The sequence below is a fragment of the Leptodactylus fuscus genome, chromosome 7, assembly GCF_031893055.1.
Source record: "Leptodactylus fuscus isolate aLepFus1 chromosome 7, aLepFus1.hap2, whole genome shotgun sequence".
Lineage (NCBI taxonomy): Eukaryota > Metazoa > Chordata > Amphibia > Anura > Leptodactylidae > Leptodactylus > Leptodactylus fuscus.
This window is the reverse complement of record NC_134271.1, coordinates 72,012,961-72,032,407: the sequence shown is the minus strand read 5'-3', so window position 1 is coordinate 72,032,407 and position 19,447 is coordinate 72,012,961. Positions and strand designations below refer to the sequence as shown.

The 19,447-nt window shown below is 42.3% G+C and overlaps 1 protein-coding gene across 3 annotated transcripts in view; it reads left to right on the top strand.

Annotated features, from left to right (window-relative positions):
• Positions 1-306: 306 nt before the first annotated feature.
• LOC142213673 (puratrophin-1-like) overlaps positions 307-19,447 on the top strand; it is a 62,128-nt gene continuing 42,987 nt past the window's right edge. For all 3 annotated transcript variants that reach the window (XM_075282084.1, XM_075282085.1, XM_075282083.1), the window contains exon 1: positions 307-350. In XM_075282084.1, the coding sequence (XP_075138185.1) occupies positions 348-350 (3 nt within the window). In that variant the 5' untranslated portion in view covers positions 307-347. The remainder of the gene's footprint in view (positions 351-19,447) is intronic.

Below are 19,447 nucleotides of genomic sequence, written 5' to 3'. Positions count from 1 at the left end.
CTTCTGCACTAGTAATAACTTGTGAGGCAGTATTCTTTATTAAATCGAGTACCTGAAGATACCACACAGGTTTGTAACTTGTAGTTCTTCAGCTAGTGCAGAATGACATGGCCACACATAGCACAGCATGTATATGACCTCAGACCTCCCTCAGACTAACGTGCTGGTACCTGTGGTTGTCCCTCTGTGCTGGGCTGGGGTCAGCGCCGCCGGCCACCTCATCCCCCCTCGTCCCCTCAGGTCTCGGCAGTAGTGAGGAGGGGGCGGGGCTGTGCCGCTGCTCTGGGGCTCGCGCTACTCCGGAACATGGCAGCGAGGTGAGCGGAGGAGAGAACGGCGCCGGAGACATGGTGAGGGGCACTGCCTGGGGAATGGGGCACTGGCGGCGGGGTCATCCAGCACAGGAAAGGGGGGACAACGACACATACATATTGTCACACGGCTCCGGTCTCACCTGTCTAGCACTGCCAGTAACTTGTGCAGGAGCTGGCGGGATGTTGTGAGGGAGTGTGAGTGCTGTGCAGTGTTGTCATATGCTATATAGTGTGTATTGTCTGCTGCAACTTTGATAGTGTGTTGTGTCTGTGTCACCTTGTGTGTGATGGTACCCTGTGTATAAGGTGACTTTCCTGTCCTACAGTTTATTAGTATAAGTGCTGAGTTGTGTCTGTGGTGTGTAGTGACTTGGGGCTGTTGTGTTATGTCCATGGTGTGTCTAGTGCTCTGTTGTGTCAGTGCCTGCTGTGTGTCCTGTCTGTGACCTGTGTCATACTGTCCTGTCATCTCTCTTGTGATGTACACTATATCACTTGTATTACTTTTGTGTTGTACATTGTGTGACGATGGTGTATGTGTGACCTGTGTCATACTGTGCTGTGTCTGTGATCTCTCTCTTCTGATGTACAGTAACACTTGTATTGTATATTGTATGACAATCATTTGTATGTGTGACCTGTGTGTACTCAGCGACACTTGTGGTATATCGTGTTTAGCTGATTGTGACCTTTGTGTCACTGTTATTCGTGTGCATCTTAAATGTAGTTGAATGTGATGTTTGTCTGTGATATGTGTATGGTGTACAATGTCGCTGTTACTTTATGTATATTGTGATATTTATATCAGTGTTACATATATACAACTTGTGGTGTATTATGTTGCACTGAGTATAACCTCTGTGTATTTTGTGCCACTATTAGGATATCATGATTTTGGCCACAGCTTCAATTGTGTGATCTTGTTAGAGAATGGAGTTGTATTGTGACCCCACGAGTGCTTCGATTGTGACTTCAGGTTGAACATTGCTTGACCTTTTTGTTACTAGAAGTCGCAGTTGTGCCACTCTTCAGGACGCAATGCAGCTCCATTCACTAACATAAGTCAAGGAGTCGCAAGTCAACTCTGCAGTGTTTGGTCACATGATGGGAGTCACAGCCAAAATCTCTGGGTAGCCCTAGCCTTATATGTATGCAGTTCAATGTGACATGCAATGTGTCTTATATTTTGTCACTGTCATGTTTGTGCTGTCCTATGTTGCTTAGGTGTGTGAGGTCTTGTGTATTAAGTGTTCGGATTAGTGACACTTCTATGCCTTCATGTGTATTGTGTTGGGCAGACTCTGTGTACATTGTATTGCTGCCATGTGTGATCTCTATATAATGTGACTTGTGTGCCTTGTGCTATCACTTTGTACACACTTAGGTTTTGTCAGTGTCTTGACCGTTTCTTTATTTTATCCTGAGTACACTTCTAGGGTGCAATGTGTCGGGTACTGTGCCAGTATCTGCAATATGTATACATGAAAAACTATGTATTCACTACAACAGCTCATGCCGCAATGTCACCCAACTTTCCTAAACCTTGAGCTGTAAATGTGTCTTTGTATATGTCCCTTGACATCAAGACTGGTGGCATCTTCTGTAAGAGCAGTAAAGGTGGCATTATTGGTTGTCACACGGCTTTCCCACAATCAGATTTAGTAGAATTTTTAAGATGACAAAGACACAATGACTTTTCTGCACTGGTTTTCTGTAAGGTGTTCCGTATAGTTTGTATAAAATTGAGAGGGTTGCTGCTCTCTGGTCGCTGAATTTGAGAGAGTTGTTGGCGCTTTGAATGGTCAGTTCTGTCCTCAGAAAGGAGATCAGTGGCATCATCCAGAATGCCCCAAGTGCCGGACTGACATGAAATCCCTTCAGTGGAGAGGGCACAGACTTGGAATCCTAGCGTGGGAAGGACTGTGTTGTGCTGCTAAAACCCTGAGAGGAAAGAAACATGTTTAATTTGGGCAGGGGCCAGTTTAGAATAAGCCAGGACTGGTGACCCAGAGTCTCTAGCTGTATGTATTGCTGCACCTTGTGTCAGGGTTCAGATAGTTACTGGACAGCAGTGCAGTCTCCTTTACCAATGTGATAGTAACAAAAGATATAACAGGTGCCAGCGGTATTTGCATTCTCAGCCTGCTAAGATGACAACTTCCCTGTGCAGACCCATCTGTGCTAAGAATAAAAGAGGAAACCGTTTGCATTTGTATGTCCGGAATATATCTAAACTGATAATGTCAATATTACTCACCTGTTAGAAACCCAGCAGACATGCGACTATATATCACCTTATCCTGTACTGATCTTGAGTGACATCCTGTATTGTACTAAATGTAAGTGTCTGTTTACATACATCACATTGCATATTCTATACAGGCCCTGAGCTACATCCCGTATTGTACTCCAGAGCTGTACTCACTGTTCCACAGCTGGAGTCATTGGGGGGAAATTCATCAATCCCACCACGCCTGTGTTCTGGCATAGCGGGATGATATTGTGGTGTACATTTAGCACAAGGCTGTTGTTTTTGGCGCAAGTTGTATTGGAAATCTACCTCAGGTCCTAACTTCCAATTTGGCGCAGGGTCATCCAGCTGATTTATGTAAAGGTTGCAGACTCTTCATGTATTATACTCCAGAGCTGCACTCACTATTCTGCTGGTGAAATCACTGTCTACATTGTTTATCCTGTACTGAGCCTGAGTTACATCTTGCATTATACTTCAGAGCTGCGCTTAGAATTTGTCAGGCTTCACTGCACAGATCTTGCATGAAGTAAACTGTATGATTTGTCTAAGGCTGCATCCTCGTATTGTGAATGCCAAATATAGCCAACACCCAACCCACATTTACCAACACTGGCATGACTATACAGTAGAATTGCACCAATAATGATGGCTGCATGCGACTGTCACACCTTAGGCATGCAGCATAGGACACAGATCCTCAGGAAAAGTTCACATAAATGAATACGCAGTTGATTTTGAGACAGATTTCGATTTAAAATTAGCTTCAAATTCCGACTGGATTCCCCTCTCATTGTTTTCAATGAGGGCCGCGACAGCCACTATTTGTTTAAGGTTGCTGAAAAATGATTCCTGCAGATTCCTTGGCTGATTTAATCCCATTATTTATCATCTGCACTTTTTTTTCCATGTATTTTTCACAAATGTTTCTTTTTTTTTTAGACAAGTTTTAGGGTCCATTCACACGGGGTAAACGCGTGCTCATTTTGGCAAAATACACATGTAAAAAATATTTGTGTAAAAATAAGACTCCCATTGACTTCAATGACATTATTTTTTACACATGTAAAAAAAAACCATAAAAAAAACCACATAAAAAAACACGTCAAATGTCATTGAAGTCAATGGGAGTCTTATTTTTACACGTGTATTCTTTACATGTGTATTTTGCCAAAATGAACATGTGTTTACTCCGTGTGAGTGGACCCTTACTGTGTTTTCTATTTATGATGTAGTTGCACGTCCATGGTAAATGTTTTGTTTTGTTTTTGTCCGCCCAGACCTGCAGTTGAAATCTCGTGCATGCGCAGGTCCACTCCGTTCAGAGCGGTACCGCGCATGTCCTAGCGCCATTTTGGTGTAGTTTGATATAGAACTGAGCATACTGAGAATAACAAGGGATAAATGTACAAAGGGAATAACAAGGGATAAATGTACAAAGCTCTTCCAGTTTAGAGGAAGAGACCAAAAGCACAAACACATTGAGTGTGCACAGGCGTGGTGATCTGGGTCAGTGCTTATCACATCTATGAGGCGGTATTTTTAGGCAGGCTATATATTCGCTTTTAGCTAATGTTTCAGGCCTAAATATATATATGTGCAGCTATTTTCAAAATAGCTTAAGAGATGGATGCAGAGATGGTAAACATGTCTGGACCTGCAGTGCTGGACAATCACAAGCCCTAAGGCTGGGTTTACACTGCTTTTCTGATAAAGAACTGCATGCAGTTTGTAATTGCGGTAGTGAGTAGTACATGATAACAACCATTAAACTGAATACCTCTGGTTTACTGGACATTACCATACAGGTGAGATATATAGTAAAAGCTGCATGCAGTTCTACAGTAAAAGAGTCGCTGTAAAGTAAAGCTTCACTTATCTTCAGTGGACTACTTTTGCTATGTCAGATGGTCCAAGGAGCTGACTATCTATTAGGCTAGGGCTACATCAACTTTGGCCATGACTCCTTGTGTGTGACCAAAGGTTGCTGGATCATCCTGTTTCCTTCACTATTGCTAGTAAATGGAGTCTCAGTTTGACCCTTAAGGTGCTGCGACCACGTCTTCTAGTTGCAAAAAGATTGAACACTTTTAGGTTGAGGCAAAAACTGCAGTGTTTTACAGTTCCTGCAAAGATTCTAGCGAATCCCATCCACACATTGCATAAAAATACACAAAAAGGAATTACCGCGGTTTCCATTGCATTGTCGCATGTCAGTTATATCTACGGAAATACTGGTGGTTTCCCTATAGGTATAATTGAAGCAGAAAGTCTGCAAACTTTCTGTGAAAAGTGCTGCGGGAAAAAATGCGATGCGTTGTTGCTGAAGTTTTTCCCACAGCGCTTTTTTGCTGTGCGCTGCTACGTGGAGCCTTAGCCTTAAACTGCATAAAATTTATCAAAGTCTAATGCTGTGTGCTGTCTAGTCTTACTACTTACTCTAGTATTACTTGGCTTAAAAGTTCTTGGTGCATTTTGGCACACAGAGGAACAACTTAAGCCATGCCCCTTTCCCACACGGTCACTCTCCTTTTCAGTGAAGTTGGTAAAGGGTCTAGAAATTGTCAAGACACATGATAAATGTGGCACACAGCATGCTAGACGGTGTTTTTTTGGTGCAAACTATGCCATAATTTATGATTGTGTACAGCTGTTATTTTCAACCAAACTCAAAACAAGAAGCAAATTACAATTCACCTACCTGAAACATGGCGGTAAAAAAATACCACTACAATTGTAGCTCCTACAAAATAGTCTTTAGTTTTCACTTTTTTCCCATCTAGCAAAATGACCAGAGCAAAGGCAACTGCACCCTGAAGACCTTTTTTGCCCGGAAAAGGCTGAGGCCCCACGTTGCAGAAACGCAGATTTTTTTGTTGCAGATTTTGCTGTGTTTTTTTGAGCCAAAGGCAGGAGTGGATTGAGCAGAAGAGAGAAATATAAGAACTTCCTATAAATTTCCCATTCCTTTTTTAGCCTTTCCTAGGTTTGGCTCAAAAAACTGCAGAAAAATCTCCAACAAAAGAACCTGAGTTTCCGCAACTTGGGGCCGCAGCCTAACTCTGATGTTGTCATCTATGGGAAAAGTGCAGCAGGAAAAAAATGCTATGCGTTTCCACTATGGTTTTTTCTGCAGTGCTTTTTCGCTGCGGCTTAACCATCCATTATTTTGTTTTGGACAATTTAACCTTATCAGACAACATCCACTAGCTCAGGTTCTTGGACTGCTGTATTTGGGGTTAACTTTCGCTGTATCTGGATTTAGAAGTCACATAGACAAGGAGCTAAAGTAAATGCCTTGCATTGAATATCTGGATTGTGTTATAGCACGGCATTGGTTTTTATTTTCGTGGTTTTTAACCTGATTTGCATCTCTGCATTTTTGCATAGAGAGAATTTGTTGCCCGAGGTTAACTCCTTCAGGATAGTCTGGCCTGGTGCTCCTTTTACAAGGAATTTTTTTGTTTGTTTGTTTTAAGTTTTTGTATTTGTGCTTAAGTTTGCCTTCTACAATATTATCCAAAGTTACTGTTAAAATGATGGTTGCCATTGGAAACAGACAGCAGTTTGGATCTACTCTACTGTTGTCATGTGTTCTCACAGCTTTGCTCTGTATTGTCGGTCTTACTATAAAGCCTTGTGAATTTTAGCTCTGGTGGTAAATTGGAAAGCAGCACCCAATATGCAACTCAGAAACAGTACATGACAAATGTGAAAGAATATGTACTCAGCATTGTATGGAGATTTTATCTGTGGAATGTTGTGAATTGTTGTCCAAGTAGACATTTCCTTTAAGCCACAAAATATCACTTGTTTAGTGAGTCTCCTGGGTGCCCTGTTATAATAATTTCTATGCCTTGGGATATTTATTATTATTTATTTATTACTAGCTGCTACCCGCGACTTCGTCTGCAGTGATTATAGAAGTGTGTAAATCGAGTCGCGGGTGAAATTTTACGATCGGGTTTACGCTGCATTAACGCCGCGTACATGCGACCGTAAACGCGCACCGTAAATAGCGCGGCGCAAACGCTCCCATAATGCAGCGCTCGGCGTAAAAATAAGCACCAAATGAGCGCCGTGTTACGCCGTGTGAATGGACCCTTACACGTGTATTTGTAGACGTGTATTTGCAGCAAATACATGGGCGGTTAGTGGGTGAGAAGAAGAGCAGGGGGTGCACTGAATAATGCAATGCATTGCCTAATAGTGTGAGTGTATGCAGGCGTAATGTTTAGTTTAGTTAGTAGAGTGGGAGATTTCGGAGGCGGAGATAGTTAGGGCTAGTTCACACGTGAACTGCCCGCGCGGGTTTTGACACAGAGAGAGACGCGGCGAGCCGCGTCTCTCTCTTGTCAAAACCCGTCCGCCGCGACCATCGCTGTCGCGGCTTAACCCTCTGCTGTCGGCTCAAGTGAATGAGCCGTCATAGGAGGGAGCTGCGGGGGGCGGAAGCCGCGCGACTGAGACAGCGCGGCTTCCGCCTGAAGAAAGGACATGTCCTTTCTTTTCTCCGCTAGCAGCAGCTCGCCGCTAGCGGAGAACAGAAGCCCAGCGGTCTCCATAGACCACCATTATAAGGGGAGGTTTTGGACGCGAAATCCGCTGTCAAAAACCTCCCCTATTACTCACGTGTGAACTAGCCCTTAATGTGTGTGTTTCACAGTATTTATTTTTTATTTTAATGCTAATGAGGTTTGCAGGCTGCATCCAGCAGCTTGCAAAACAATACCGTTGTACACCAGCAGGGGGTGTCCTGAACAATGCAATGCATTGCAATCGTAATGTATTGCTATGTATTGCATAATCGTGCCAGTGCTATTGCAGGCTACATAGCATAGCCTGCAGCAGCCTGGACACACTGAGCTGTGTGGGAGGCGTGGGAGAGGTAGCGGCTGCTATAGGAACCTTCGCGGCGGCAGCCTAGCCCAGTGTAGGCGGCGGAGATGAGCAGGAGGATGCCTCCGTGCAGCGAGGGACAGACGGGAGCGCGGGACAGGTAAGAGAAGGCGGCGGAGGATGCAAAGTTGGCAGGAACCGGAGACATGACGGGAGTAGCTCAGTGTATGCGCGATTGTGTAAGGGAAGGGCTATGGCATACGTACGTATGTACTTACCAGTGTCGAGCTGGTGGTTGGATCGTGCAGAGGAGACAGCAGGGAGGTAATAGTGGCGTCGGGTACTGTTGCGGGCTGGAGGCAGGATTTCGCGTGCTGCGGCCTAAGGTGGAGGTGCAAAATGGTGGCATGCTAGTAACACGTTCTTTATGTGTGCAAAGTGCGCATGCTCCTGTGAAGCTAGTGGAGTAGTGTGGTGGGCGGTGCCGCGGATCCTCCCAGCGGTGGGGGTCGGCAAACATGGCTGGTCTGGAGAGTGACAGAGGTAGGCTCCTGCAGGATGGTGAAGGTGAGGGTGAAAGTGGGAAAGTATATGTGAATGTGAGTGTATGGGCTAGGCTGTAGGGGGCAATGTGAAGTTTAGGGGCTTGCTATGGTCCAAAGTGTGTGAGATTGCAGAGATGGTGATGTCAGTTTGTTTTTTGTGGGATTCTTATGGAAAATGTATGTGGGTTATTGTGTGCAAAAGTAGCCTATTGCGCAATCAGGTCTATTAACTATGTTTGTGGAAAATTTCAGCCAAATCGGTGGAGCGGGTTTTGCGTGATTGACCGCCAAACATCCGAACATCCAAAGTCACAAACTCACAAACATTTCACATTTATAATATTAATAGGATGCTTATTTTTGTAGCGCCATCATATTCCGCAGCGCTTTACAGATATTGACAGTTACTGTTCCATATAGGGCTCACAATCTATATTCCCTATCAGTATGTCTTTGAATTGTGGGAGGAAACCCACGCAAACACGGGGAGAACATACAAACTCCTTGCAGATGTTGTCCTTGGCAGGATTTGAACCCAGGGCTCCAGCGCTGCAGTGCTAACCAGTGAGCCACCATGCTTCCCATGATACTTCCAGTGTGCATGTACATGATGATATTCACTATTCTGAAGTTGGAGGAACGTGACCAACCAGAAGCTGTCCATATGATTGAGGTGGGGACAGGGGCCGCTCCTATATATCTATGCATATAAACCTCAGCTTGTATAGAGCCGCCTTCCTTAAGCTTTCATGCATTATGAGCTATAAATTTCATTATCTTCACAAGATTGTGTGAGTTTGCCATGCATTAAACAGGGTGCAGTCACCATTAGTTGCCAGGGTAGCTCTCCAGATGAGGCCTTTGTTCCCTGGAAGTAAAAAAGGTTTATTAATAAGAAGCTCCCATGTTATATACAAAACCTAGATTGGTATATGTTGCTTTATATTGTTTGTTTTATCATCCATAGTGAGGAACATTCTGGATTTAGAAACTGGGATGTTTTAGACAACACCTTTTGATCCTTGCTAAATTGACTTTATTATTTGGAGGGAACCTACACAGAACAAAATCATTTCAAAATAGGGCGAGGCGACTATGACGTAAATGAAAATCATGATTAATTGAACAATTTTCCCCCCATTTACGATATGGAGTGATTATTTTAGGGAATCCTACCATCATAGTTATTTATGCTACTAGGCTTTCCTGTTTCTCAGTGACATGCTGTCTCGTACTGTAATGGTATATCACTGGGATGCATGGATATATATAATGCTAGGAGTCCTTCTCCCTGCATACTGTTTGGGCTGGTAAATGCGGCATATACATGGACTGAGTTTCATGGCTGAAACTCAATCATGTGAATGGGGGGAGTATCTATATATATTGGGTCCAGAACACCCTGCTGTCCTTGGAAGTCATTTTTGGGATAGCAGCCACTGACATCATGCTCTGTGGACTAGATGCGAACAAGGCCCTGCTATCAAAGTTTTTCCTTGCATAGAGTAGCCTGTATGGTCGGTAAAGAAAAAAAAAATCCTGTCCACATAATGTTTAACACCGATTGTATTAGACAATTATCATTAAATATGATAAGAGGGCATTGTCCTGATATATTTTAACTAAAATTCCTTTAATTTGGCATCTATAGGATGCTCCATTATCAAACATGATGGCTAGAATAATATATAAAGTTCAGTGTGTGAGATCCATGGGATGAAAGCCCATAATAAAATCTGTTGCTGAATTAAAAGTTTAATTTGTGATTTATTATTTGCACTACGCCATGTATGTTCACCCATGAATCCGTGCAGAATGTCATGATGTGCTGTTTGTCTGCAGGGCTGTGTCTTGTTGACATTTGGCATATCCTGTATACTGTATAATTAACACAATGGTAATACATTTCTACACGGTGACCTGAAGTCAGTGGGAACTTCACGTCTGTTCTGACCTGAAACACTGAGAAATAGTAACCAATACTTACCTACCTTGTTCTTATCTATATAATGCAATGTTACTAGCTTAATTGGAAGCAATCAGCAATATTATTATCACTTACTCCCCAACAACTTATCTGAACCAGTTCACTTTTTTTTCTGAATTATGTGCAGTCTGTTTTATGACATACATGGTGTCTTGGCAGTTTTTCTATGGCTAATGTTCACATTATGGCTGCAGCACATTTTGCATTTGTCCCTCCCCTCCTATATCCATTACTGATGCTACTGGTTGATTTATAAGTAATTTTGCCAGGAGTAACTGTACAGTAGCAAACAAATAGCTGAGAAAAGCCCAAGTGATCATAATATAGGAGATCCAGGAGCACTGTACTGCACATACAGCGTAAATAAACACAGTCAAGCAACTTGTAAGCTGTGAGATGTACAGAACGTTAAGTCTTTTTGCATACAGCAAAAGTTTGCAGATGTATGTGTGCAGACTTGAGAGGAATCAACCCCTGAAACAGCAGTTACACATGGAGACCAGCAGTCCCGATTAACTATAATGGGGGTCCGCCAGGTGTGCACCATAAAGTGGTGGAAAAATAAGTCTTAGTGACCATTTAAAGACATACAGGAATCATTTGGGTAGAGGAGAGTTCCTACCATGTATGTCTATTGCGAAGAGAGGGTTTTGCTGTGATGGACTCAATGGTTACTACTGTGTAATTCTACAGATACACCAGAAATTGTATGACGGTCACCAGCTCATCGTCTAGGGGGCTGTCCGGATTAGACAAGCCTTTTAATATATATTTACATAGAAGTTCAGTTTAGCAACCCTCTAAATCAGAGGCAGATTGAAAAATCTGCCTTTCGTTATATTTTTTGTATGTATTTTGGATTTGGTGGCTGTTAACGGATTGCAGCCAATAAGAGCTAGGTGTGGCTAGCGTGGGCGAAGTGGCTATGGATCAGAGCGCTGAGTTTGCGTTTCAGACTTCTCCTCTCCGTCTGTTCTATCCCACCCTTCAGATTTTGTAGCTGAGAAAAGGGAAAAATCCATGTTCTCTGACATCCCATTGTCTGCGCCCCGCTAGTTCTGATGGCTCTGCAGTTTGTTCTGCTGAGTGCTTCCAGATTAACCCTTCATCCCCTGGACATAACTGTACAGGATTAACAGATAAAAATGAGTAATGCAAAGTAGTTGGGTCCTCAGCATACAGCTTCAGGAGATTCATATATAACTGAATGTTGCATTTCTTCCCTCGTATTTCTCGTTGTTTTTTGTTTTTTTGTTTTTTTAGGAAGATCACATAAAGCAATCTCTATGCATAAGAAAAGTCATATATGTATAATTGTGATATTAAATACTTTTCACTGAATTGTACTCCATGCCACTTCACAAAAAAGTAATCATGTCAGGACTAGCATCGAAAACTCCATTTTTGATAAATCTCTCGTAATGTATTTTTCCAGAGGACCGTGAGGACTGACTTATTCTATGTATTTTTTATTTATTTCATTGTCATCACTCTCAGGCTCAGTTCACATCTGCGTATGTACTCCGTATGAGTATTCTGTTCCAATCTCTGCATTTTTCGCCCTTTCCGGGCGGAAACCGAACTGAAACCAGATGGACTGCATTATAGTCTATGGGGTCCACAGGTTTCCTAGAGGAAAACTCTGTGAACTTTCTCTTAAAAACGTTGCGGGAAGAACCTCAATGTGTTCACACCGCGGTTCTTTCCGCAGCGATTTAGCGCTGCGATTACGGCCCATGGGGCCTTAGCCTTATTCTCATTGCAGCTCCCTTTTCATGAACATCAATGTTTTCTTCTTTTACAAATTAACTTGAAAAGGCTTTAGGGGTGTTGTTTTCTCCTGCTACTCTCTGCTCTAAATAATAGCCCCCTAAATGCTGCCAAGACCCTCCCCTTATTTTCTCTTTATTTCACATAGCCCCAACATGGATACAAGGAGAAGCAGGGGATAGCTGTCAATAGAGAAGTTAGGTAATGAGTAAATGCAGGGTTTCACAGAAAGGAGCCAACATTTGTTAATGAAGTATATTGCATCGTGTATTAATGGCACAAATACTTCCAGAAAATAAAAAGTTATCCGAAAGTTTAGTTAGACTTTAAGTCTCTGTACATCCCCAGTCTAAGTTGCTGGATTGTTCTGACTTGCAGGGCATAATGGGAACTGTGGTTTATCTGTTATACATGAAGGGCAATAACTAACATTATGTTTCCCAAAGACTTGGAACATACTGTAATAACCCAACAGTCATCCACATTCATGTTGTATAGTTGGAAGCTTTGAGTGTCATGATGCCGGGTGCATCCTGCCCGGACACAGGCCTCTTTAATACCAGCTATAACTGAATGTGTCCGCAGACCATCCCTCAGTCACAGGAATTTGCAGCACACAGTCAGACCATTAGGTCTCATATTCTGCTTATTTGCTTTGAAATTTCCTTTGCACATTTTACAGGGTCCTACCAGCTTATTAAAAGTATTTCCCCTAAAAACCCTTATGTTATTGTCTTGTATATAACATGCCTATTAAGTTTGTCACACTAAATCAGGACATTTATGCACCATTATATATATTAACCTCTCTTTCCTCTCTTTTGCTGCACTGTCTGTATAAGGCTCTGTTCACACTTTATCATGTCTGCTGGGATAGCCCTGGTGCATACACTGAACATGGCCATAGTGATACATTTGGTTTATTCAGGTTCATTTGGTGTGGGCCAGGATGATTTGCCTTGGCATATCTATTTGTCAATGTATAGGGATCAGGTACATTTTCTATAGAGGTATAGATAATGAAAAGTGTGTGATATGTATTTGCAGTCACAATAGGAGTCATGGCCAAGGTACCCCTGTATACGTTAAAACAAATCCTGTAGTTATACACTAGGGAATACACCTAAAGACAGAAGCAGTCTTTAGTATCACCTTAGACCTTGGAATGAGCAGAGCTATAGGTCCCAACCAGAAAAGGGGGCGCTGCAGAGCATGGAAATGTGACATCACTAAGAAATACTGCATATGTAGCTGTAGTGTATGGAGGGTCCCGGGAATGGCATCCTGTTATGTGAGCTCAGTGTAGGGCTAGGTGACTTGAGGCTATGACTAGCATTTAATATATTTTTGGGCACAGCTGATACTGGCTCAGGGAGGTATTTTAGAGGGGGGGCGTGGCACAGATGGGAATTTTTTTGCTCTGACCCACAATCAGAGCTTTGTTTGTAACCGGGCCCTAAGCCAGTATGTGGGTGCTGCTGAGACTGGACTTATACTGGGAAAAAGACATTATGGACTGTGTCCCTGGGCTTCTTGTGGCATAGTCCTGAATGATAGGGGGCTGTCCTTATTGCTATAAATGGAGTGTAATGGAATATATTGGCTCAGCTCTTGAAATGCATAGTTGCATACTGTCTAATGTCACAGGACAACTCCACATTCCTATAACTTACCTTAGTGTGCATTGAAATTATTTTGGGGACATAAATGGGTGACTCTGCTTTGTATCAGATGGGGATCCAGATGAATGTACAACTTGGTGCAATCTCTCACAAAAGCCATGTTTGGAGCCTATGAGCTTCTATCAGGTGTATTAGGTATGTTAGATGACAGTGTTGCAGCACATCCCCCCTGCTTGCGCCTGCTTTCAGTTATTTGGTTGGCTGTTGTGTTTTTTGCATCCTTATCTGGATCATGTTATATCTGCATTTTTGGAAACCACATTGCTGAGCGTTTTGCTGTCATCCAGAATAAATGCTATGGGGATGTACAATTTGCCGACCAGGTTAGAGAAGTATTCGCTCTACACTAGGTCCATCCAGGTTCGGTTGGTGGTAAACATTCCAGCTCTTAATAGAAAGGAAATCAAACTGAATAACGGAAATATCAGATCTACACACTGTGCAGGCAGCTGTGTCCTTTTTGCATCAGTTCAGTTCAATGGCTTGACTTATGGTATCTTTCTCTTTGCTCCATGCTGGAGAATGATACACTTTAGGTATGCAGAGATCACCAGATAGTCTTATCTGATGGTACTTGCCTTCCAGCATTCCCTGCTGGTTCAGAGCCTTCACAGAATGTGCTCTGCTGATAGTTACACTGGAAAGGATAATTTAATGCAGACACTGTACAGTAATCTTACAAAGAAAGAAATAGCTGCCCCCTCCATTATTCAGTGATGTAATACATGTACTAAGTGACTTCTCCAGCAGAATAGCGAGTGCAGCTCTGGAGTATAATACAGAATGTAACTCAGAATTAGTGCAGGATAAGTAATGTATGTACATGGTTGACTCCACTGCAGCTGTGGTGTATTAGACAAGGTGTAACATATATACATAATATATACATATATATGCAAACTTTATTTCAAAATGGACATATCTAGGATTGTTTTAGAAAATAGTTGCACTGTACTCAACTTTTTTGTGACTAGAAGTTGGGGTCATGGCATAAGGTGTGACTCCATTCACTAACATTTGTGAAGGAGCCGCAGGGCGACCCCACAATCTTTGATGGTGCAACAGGAATTGCAGCCAAAATCATTATGTAGCCCTAGCCTTAGAGAACGTCTTGTCAGAGCGGTGGAGAATTCATGGTGGTTGTCTACGGCTTAGTCATTGGAGGAGGAGACATTTCTTGAGCAAAGTAGTGGTACTTGTGCTCAGCACTTTCAGAGGTTTCTGAGAGGGTTAATTTGCCTGGGAAACATTTTTGCATTCCATATTTTAGAAATCCTCTCAGTTTTTTTTTGCTTGTACAAGGTGGGCCCTGTTCCATGCAAAAATAGATTATTTTCTTCTGCCGTGCTAGGAATAGGATATGGATCGACTCTCTATTCATTTACATGGGGAAAAGACACTTCACTTTAAGTTTGTAATATATATAAACTATATACAGCACATTGCACTGCAAAATTATAGCTACTATTAATAACTACCGAGGCCACAAATTGTAATATCTGGTATAGAAATCCAGCTGTGCAAATAGCTTAGAATACAGCATCGTATCTCATCCAAATATGTTTCTATGACTTTTTATTGTTTTTTGTTGTTGTCTGTGATAAGATATGACGCTGCAGCAGTATAACCAAGTTCAGAAGATGGGGTTAAGTCAGCTACATCGATATGTAACCTGCCAGCCACAATTATTTGCTATGTAGAAATTTCCATCGCACTTTTTAAAGTTCTTCTAAATGTATTAGGTTAAGCTTTTCAATCCTGAATTTGTGAACTTGTAATCTGTACGTATGACTATATCTAGTGTATACACCGATACACAGAGAAATAGATGTACTATAAGCTCCATCCAGAGAACAGGAAAATGATGCAAAACTATTTTCTCATGCGCCTCTTGATTCTGGATGTCTATGGGAAGCTGAACTTTCTGACTGGTCCGAAATGTCTAAAATTAAGATGTGGCTGTGAGGACAATGAATCATTTCAGGAGAAATCTGCTTAGTGCAGAGAATGTGACTCCATTCACACATCCTTTGCTTGGCTTCCCAGTAAGGTTGTTATATTAATGATGGATCAGGCTCCTTATTTGTCACAATGGTGAGCCCTCCAGGACTGACACATTTCATTTCAAGACATTTTATGCCTTGTTTGAACTTGTTTTCCATGGAATTCAGACAGGTCATAATGGCGAGGACTGATGTGAGAGACACAAGTCAGGTTTACTGCTCCTTACACCTGGAGCTTTGCTTCTTCCCACAAGATTCCAGATTGCTACTTTACAGTGATGTAAGAGCATGCAGGGGCACTCCATTATTAGGCAGATCTTCCAGATCAGGAGTCAGGGAAATTTAGCTGATAACCTCATGGAGAATATTACTGCAGACTTTCTGGTGGCCATCTCATTGATAACATGGTGAGTATGGCTCATAAATAGGCAGATCTAGCTTTCACTTGCCTTTGGAGCCTTACTAACCCTACTAACAGGAGAAACATGGGAATTTTACAAAACTGGTTTTCAGTAGTTATGGAATGCTAAATAACAACCTCATAAGGAAATGGAGGAGTCTTTATAAAAAGAAAGAACAAACATTCAGGAATGATGGAAAACTGTGTAGCCACTTAAGGGAAATCATGGTAGACAGTGCTCCATAACTAGGCAGTGGAGTAGCTATAGGGTGTGCAGAGGTAGCAGTTGTTACTGGGACCCTAGAGGGGACCCAAAATCCTCTTTACAATATAAGAAGATGCCAGTATTATACTTTATATTTTGGTCCAGGAGCTTCAAGTTCTACGTCTGCCTTCAGGTCTTTAGTAAGGTTAGGTGACCACACTAGGTGGAGTATGGGAGTATTACTCCATTAGCCAAGCTTTACGCGTCTGTCATAGTCAATTTCACTGTCTGTAAAGGGGCTGTGGTTGGCACACAAAGCATATCATGACTGACAATCTAGTAGTGCTGAGTAAAATGATGGTTTGGGCACAGGGTGGTGTACTTGGCAAAAAAGCTGAGTTGTGTCTCATTTTAATGTTTAATTTTCTGCTCACCAGTGTGAAGAAAATCCATCTGTACAATGAGGTTGGGACAGATGGCAATGAGTGAGCCTGATGTTGCCTGGTGTAGGGTGCTGTAGATAGAGAGGTGCGTAGTTCATAGAGATAGGGCAAATCATGGCGGGAGGAGGGCTGGGTGGAATAGCTATAGTGTACACTTCAGGTGGCCGCAGTAAACAGTGCCACCACACAACTCATTACGTCTTTTTCCATTCATGAAGCAGAATGAAGAGATCAGCTCCGAACAAAGAGCATTTAATAGCTGTGTGCGGGTGGGGAACAGTGGCTCTGTCTGCCTTCAGGAAGCCCCTGTGTCCTATTGGCTGTTTATTGTGATAATTAAATGGCTCTTTTGTGTGCCATGACGTAGGAAATCCCAGCTATCCTACACCAGTCAGCATTAGTCAAGATAAAATACTGAGCAGTTTACTTATCTTGTACTGATCCAAAGTTACAACATATATTCAACTCCAGAGCTGCACTCACTTTTTGCTTGTGAAGTCACTATATACAAGCATACATACATTACCTGTACAGGCAGAGCTGCACTCAGTATTCTGCATGTGAAGTCACTGTGTACATACATTACATTACATTACTTATCTTGTACTTATCCATAGTTACAGCCTTATACTCCAAAGACGATTGGGGCAGATTTATTAATAGCCATTTATAAAAGTTAGACGAGACAGTCTGAAACTATGCCAGAATTATAATGTCTGATTTTGGATGGTAAATCTGTTGTTTTAGACTGCCTAATCTAAATTTCCATCACCTTAGTTTACCCAAGAAAAATGCACTAGTTACACAAGGAGCAAGCAGTACTGCAATGTAAAACAAATCCAAGGAAAGATATGCATTCACCCAGTGCACAGCAACATTTCAATTCCTTAGGGGTTTTCGTGTATGTAAATTAACTAGTTCTAGACCACCTGTTGACTATATACGTCCAAGTGGTCATACACCTAACCCTGCAAGGACACATATATATATATATATATATATATATATATATATATATATATATATATATATATATATAAATACACACACACACACATTTTTGCAAAGTTATGAATGAAATGTGCATAAAATTGTGCAGCTGTAGAAGTAGGGGGATGGCTGTTATTACAGCCGCACCTCCCATAGGGAAGGCAGGGACAGGTTATTACCATTCCTGCCTTCCCGATAACTGTGTACATAGCGCTATATGGGAGCTGCCATGATAAGCAAGTCACTTTAACCAAAGGGCAAATAGTGCATTTGCATCAGGGCTTATGGTAATAGGGGCCACCTTGGGATAGCGGGACAGTCCTCCATTTAGAGTGCTGTCCCTCTGTTCTGGGCCATCCTGGTATGTCCTGACTTCAACTCATCTGCCACCTGCTCCCTGCTTTACCATTAGACCCTTGTCTCAGATCCCATTGTCTTGGGAGCAGTAAGCATGATGTATGTGATGTTCATTTACATTGTGCCTGTTGCTCCCTGAAACTTCCAGGATCAAAGACAGAAGAGAACTCCGCGATGGGGCGGTGGCAACTGGAAGAAGACTATATATACTGTGGGGGCAACTAACTAGCGGGAAACTGTATACTAGGGGGGGAACTGAAGGGGGACATTATACTGTGGGCACACCAGGCGAGTGACTTTATATTGTGGAAGCAGCTGGAGGGAACATTATAATGTATTGTCTGAGGGGACAGGTTAATTAATGCATGAGAAGCCACTGAGAAGGGACAGGTTAATGTCTGAGAGGCCACTGGGGGGGAGAGGTTAATGTCTGAGGGGCCATGGGGGTGACAGGATGATGTCTGAGGGGACAGGTTTACATGTGATGGGCCACTAGGGGGACATTATATTGTATCGAACCACTATGGAGGCATTATACTGTGTGAGGGGGCATTATAATTTGTGTGGGACTAGTATGTCTAAGTGGTGGTGGTGGGAGGGGCCCACTTTTGAAGCCTTTTCACCAATTTGTTAAAACGGCTCTGATGATGCAGCTCCACTTCTGGCCCCGCAATCACATGACATCTAGGGGCTGGCAACTGTGTGAGCTGCTGGGTACTACAGGACCCAGTTCAGCTCTATAGTATAACATTGGAAGCAAAATTCCTCCTGTAACTGGGGATAAGGGCTAGTTCACACGGGGGCAAGGAGGTGGATTTTGACAGCGGATTTCGCCTCAAAATCCGCCTCCATACAATTATGGTCTATAGAGACCACTAGCGTTCTTTTTTCCGTTTTTTTTTTCAGCAACATCCGCAATCGGCCCATTCATTTGAGCTGACTCCGGAGGGGGAAACCGCGACTGTCGTGGCAGGCGGGTTTTGACCCAAGAGTGACGCGGCTCGTTGCCAAAATCCACCCCACCGCCCCCCTAAATACATCAGCTGCAGTATTGTCAGGGGATATTAGAAAGAAGAAAAATAAATAAAAGTCCTGTTAAATTGAACTGTACGGGTCTATTATGATCTTATGGGGTACAATGTATAAAAATATAAAAATAAATGAACCAAAAAAAAAATGCCACTACCACGCCAATGTCACAGATTTCCCCCGTTGACACAACAGCATATGTCACCTTCATAAAAATTACCGTAAGGGAGAAATAAAACTATTTAAAAAAAATATAGTAGCTATTATTCAGTCTTAAAATACTGAAAGAGACCTGTTTCCCTTCCTTTTTTCTTTACCTTTTCTTGGATATTAAAGGAAGAACATGCGAAAATAAAACAGCCTAAAAATAAAGACCTTTTTATCTCCAAATAAAAGACACAAACATTATTTAAATAACCCAAAAGAGAAAATGTTATAGCCCTCAAAACCAGAAAAATGTGTCCAGTCTTGAACCAGGGAAAATATCCCTCCTCCAGTGGTGAAACCAGAATTCTGGTGCTGTTTGCTTAGTACATTGTCTCCATTGTTCTTTTTGTGGAGTGACTTTGTACATATATTATATTACTTGATGTGCCATGATCCATAAGTTACAATCTATAGTATTCTCCAAA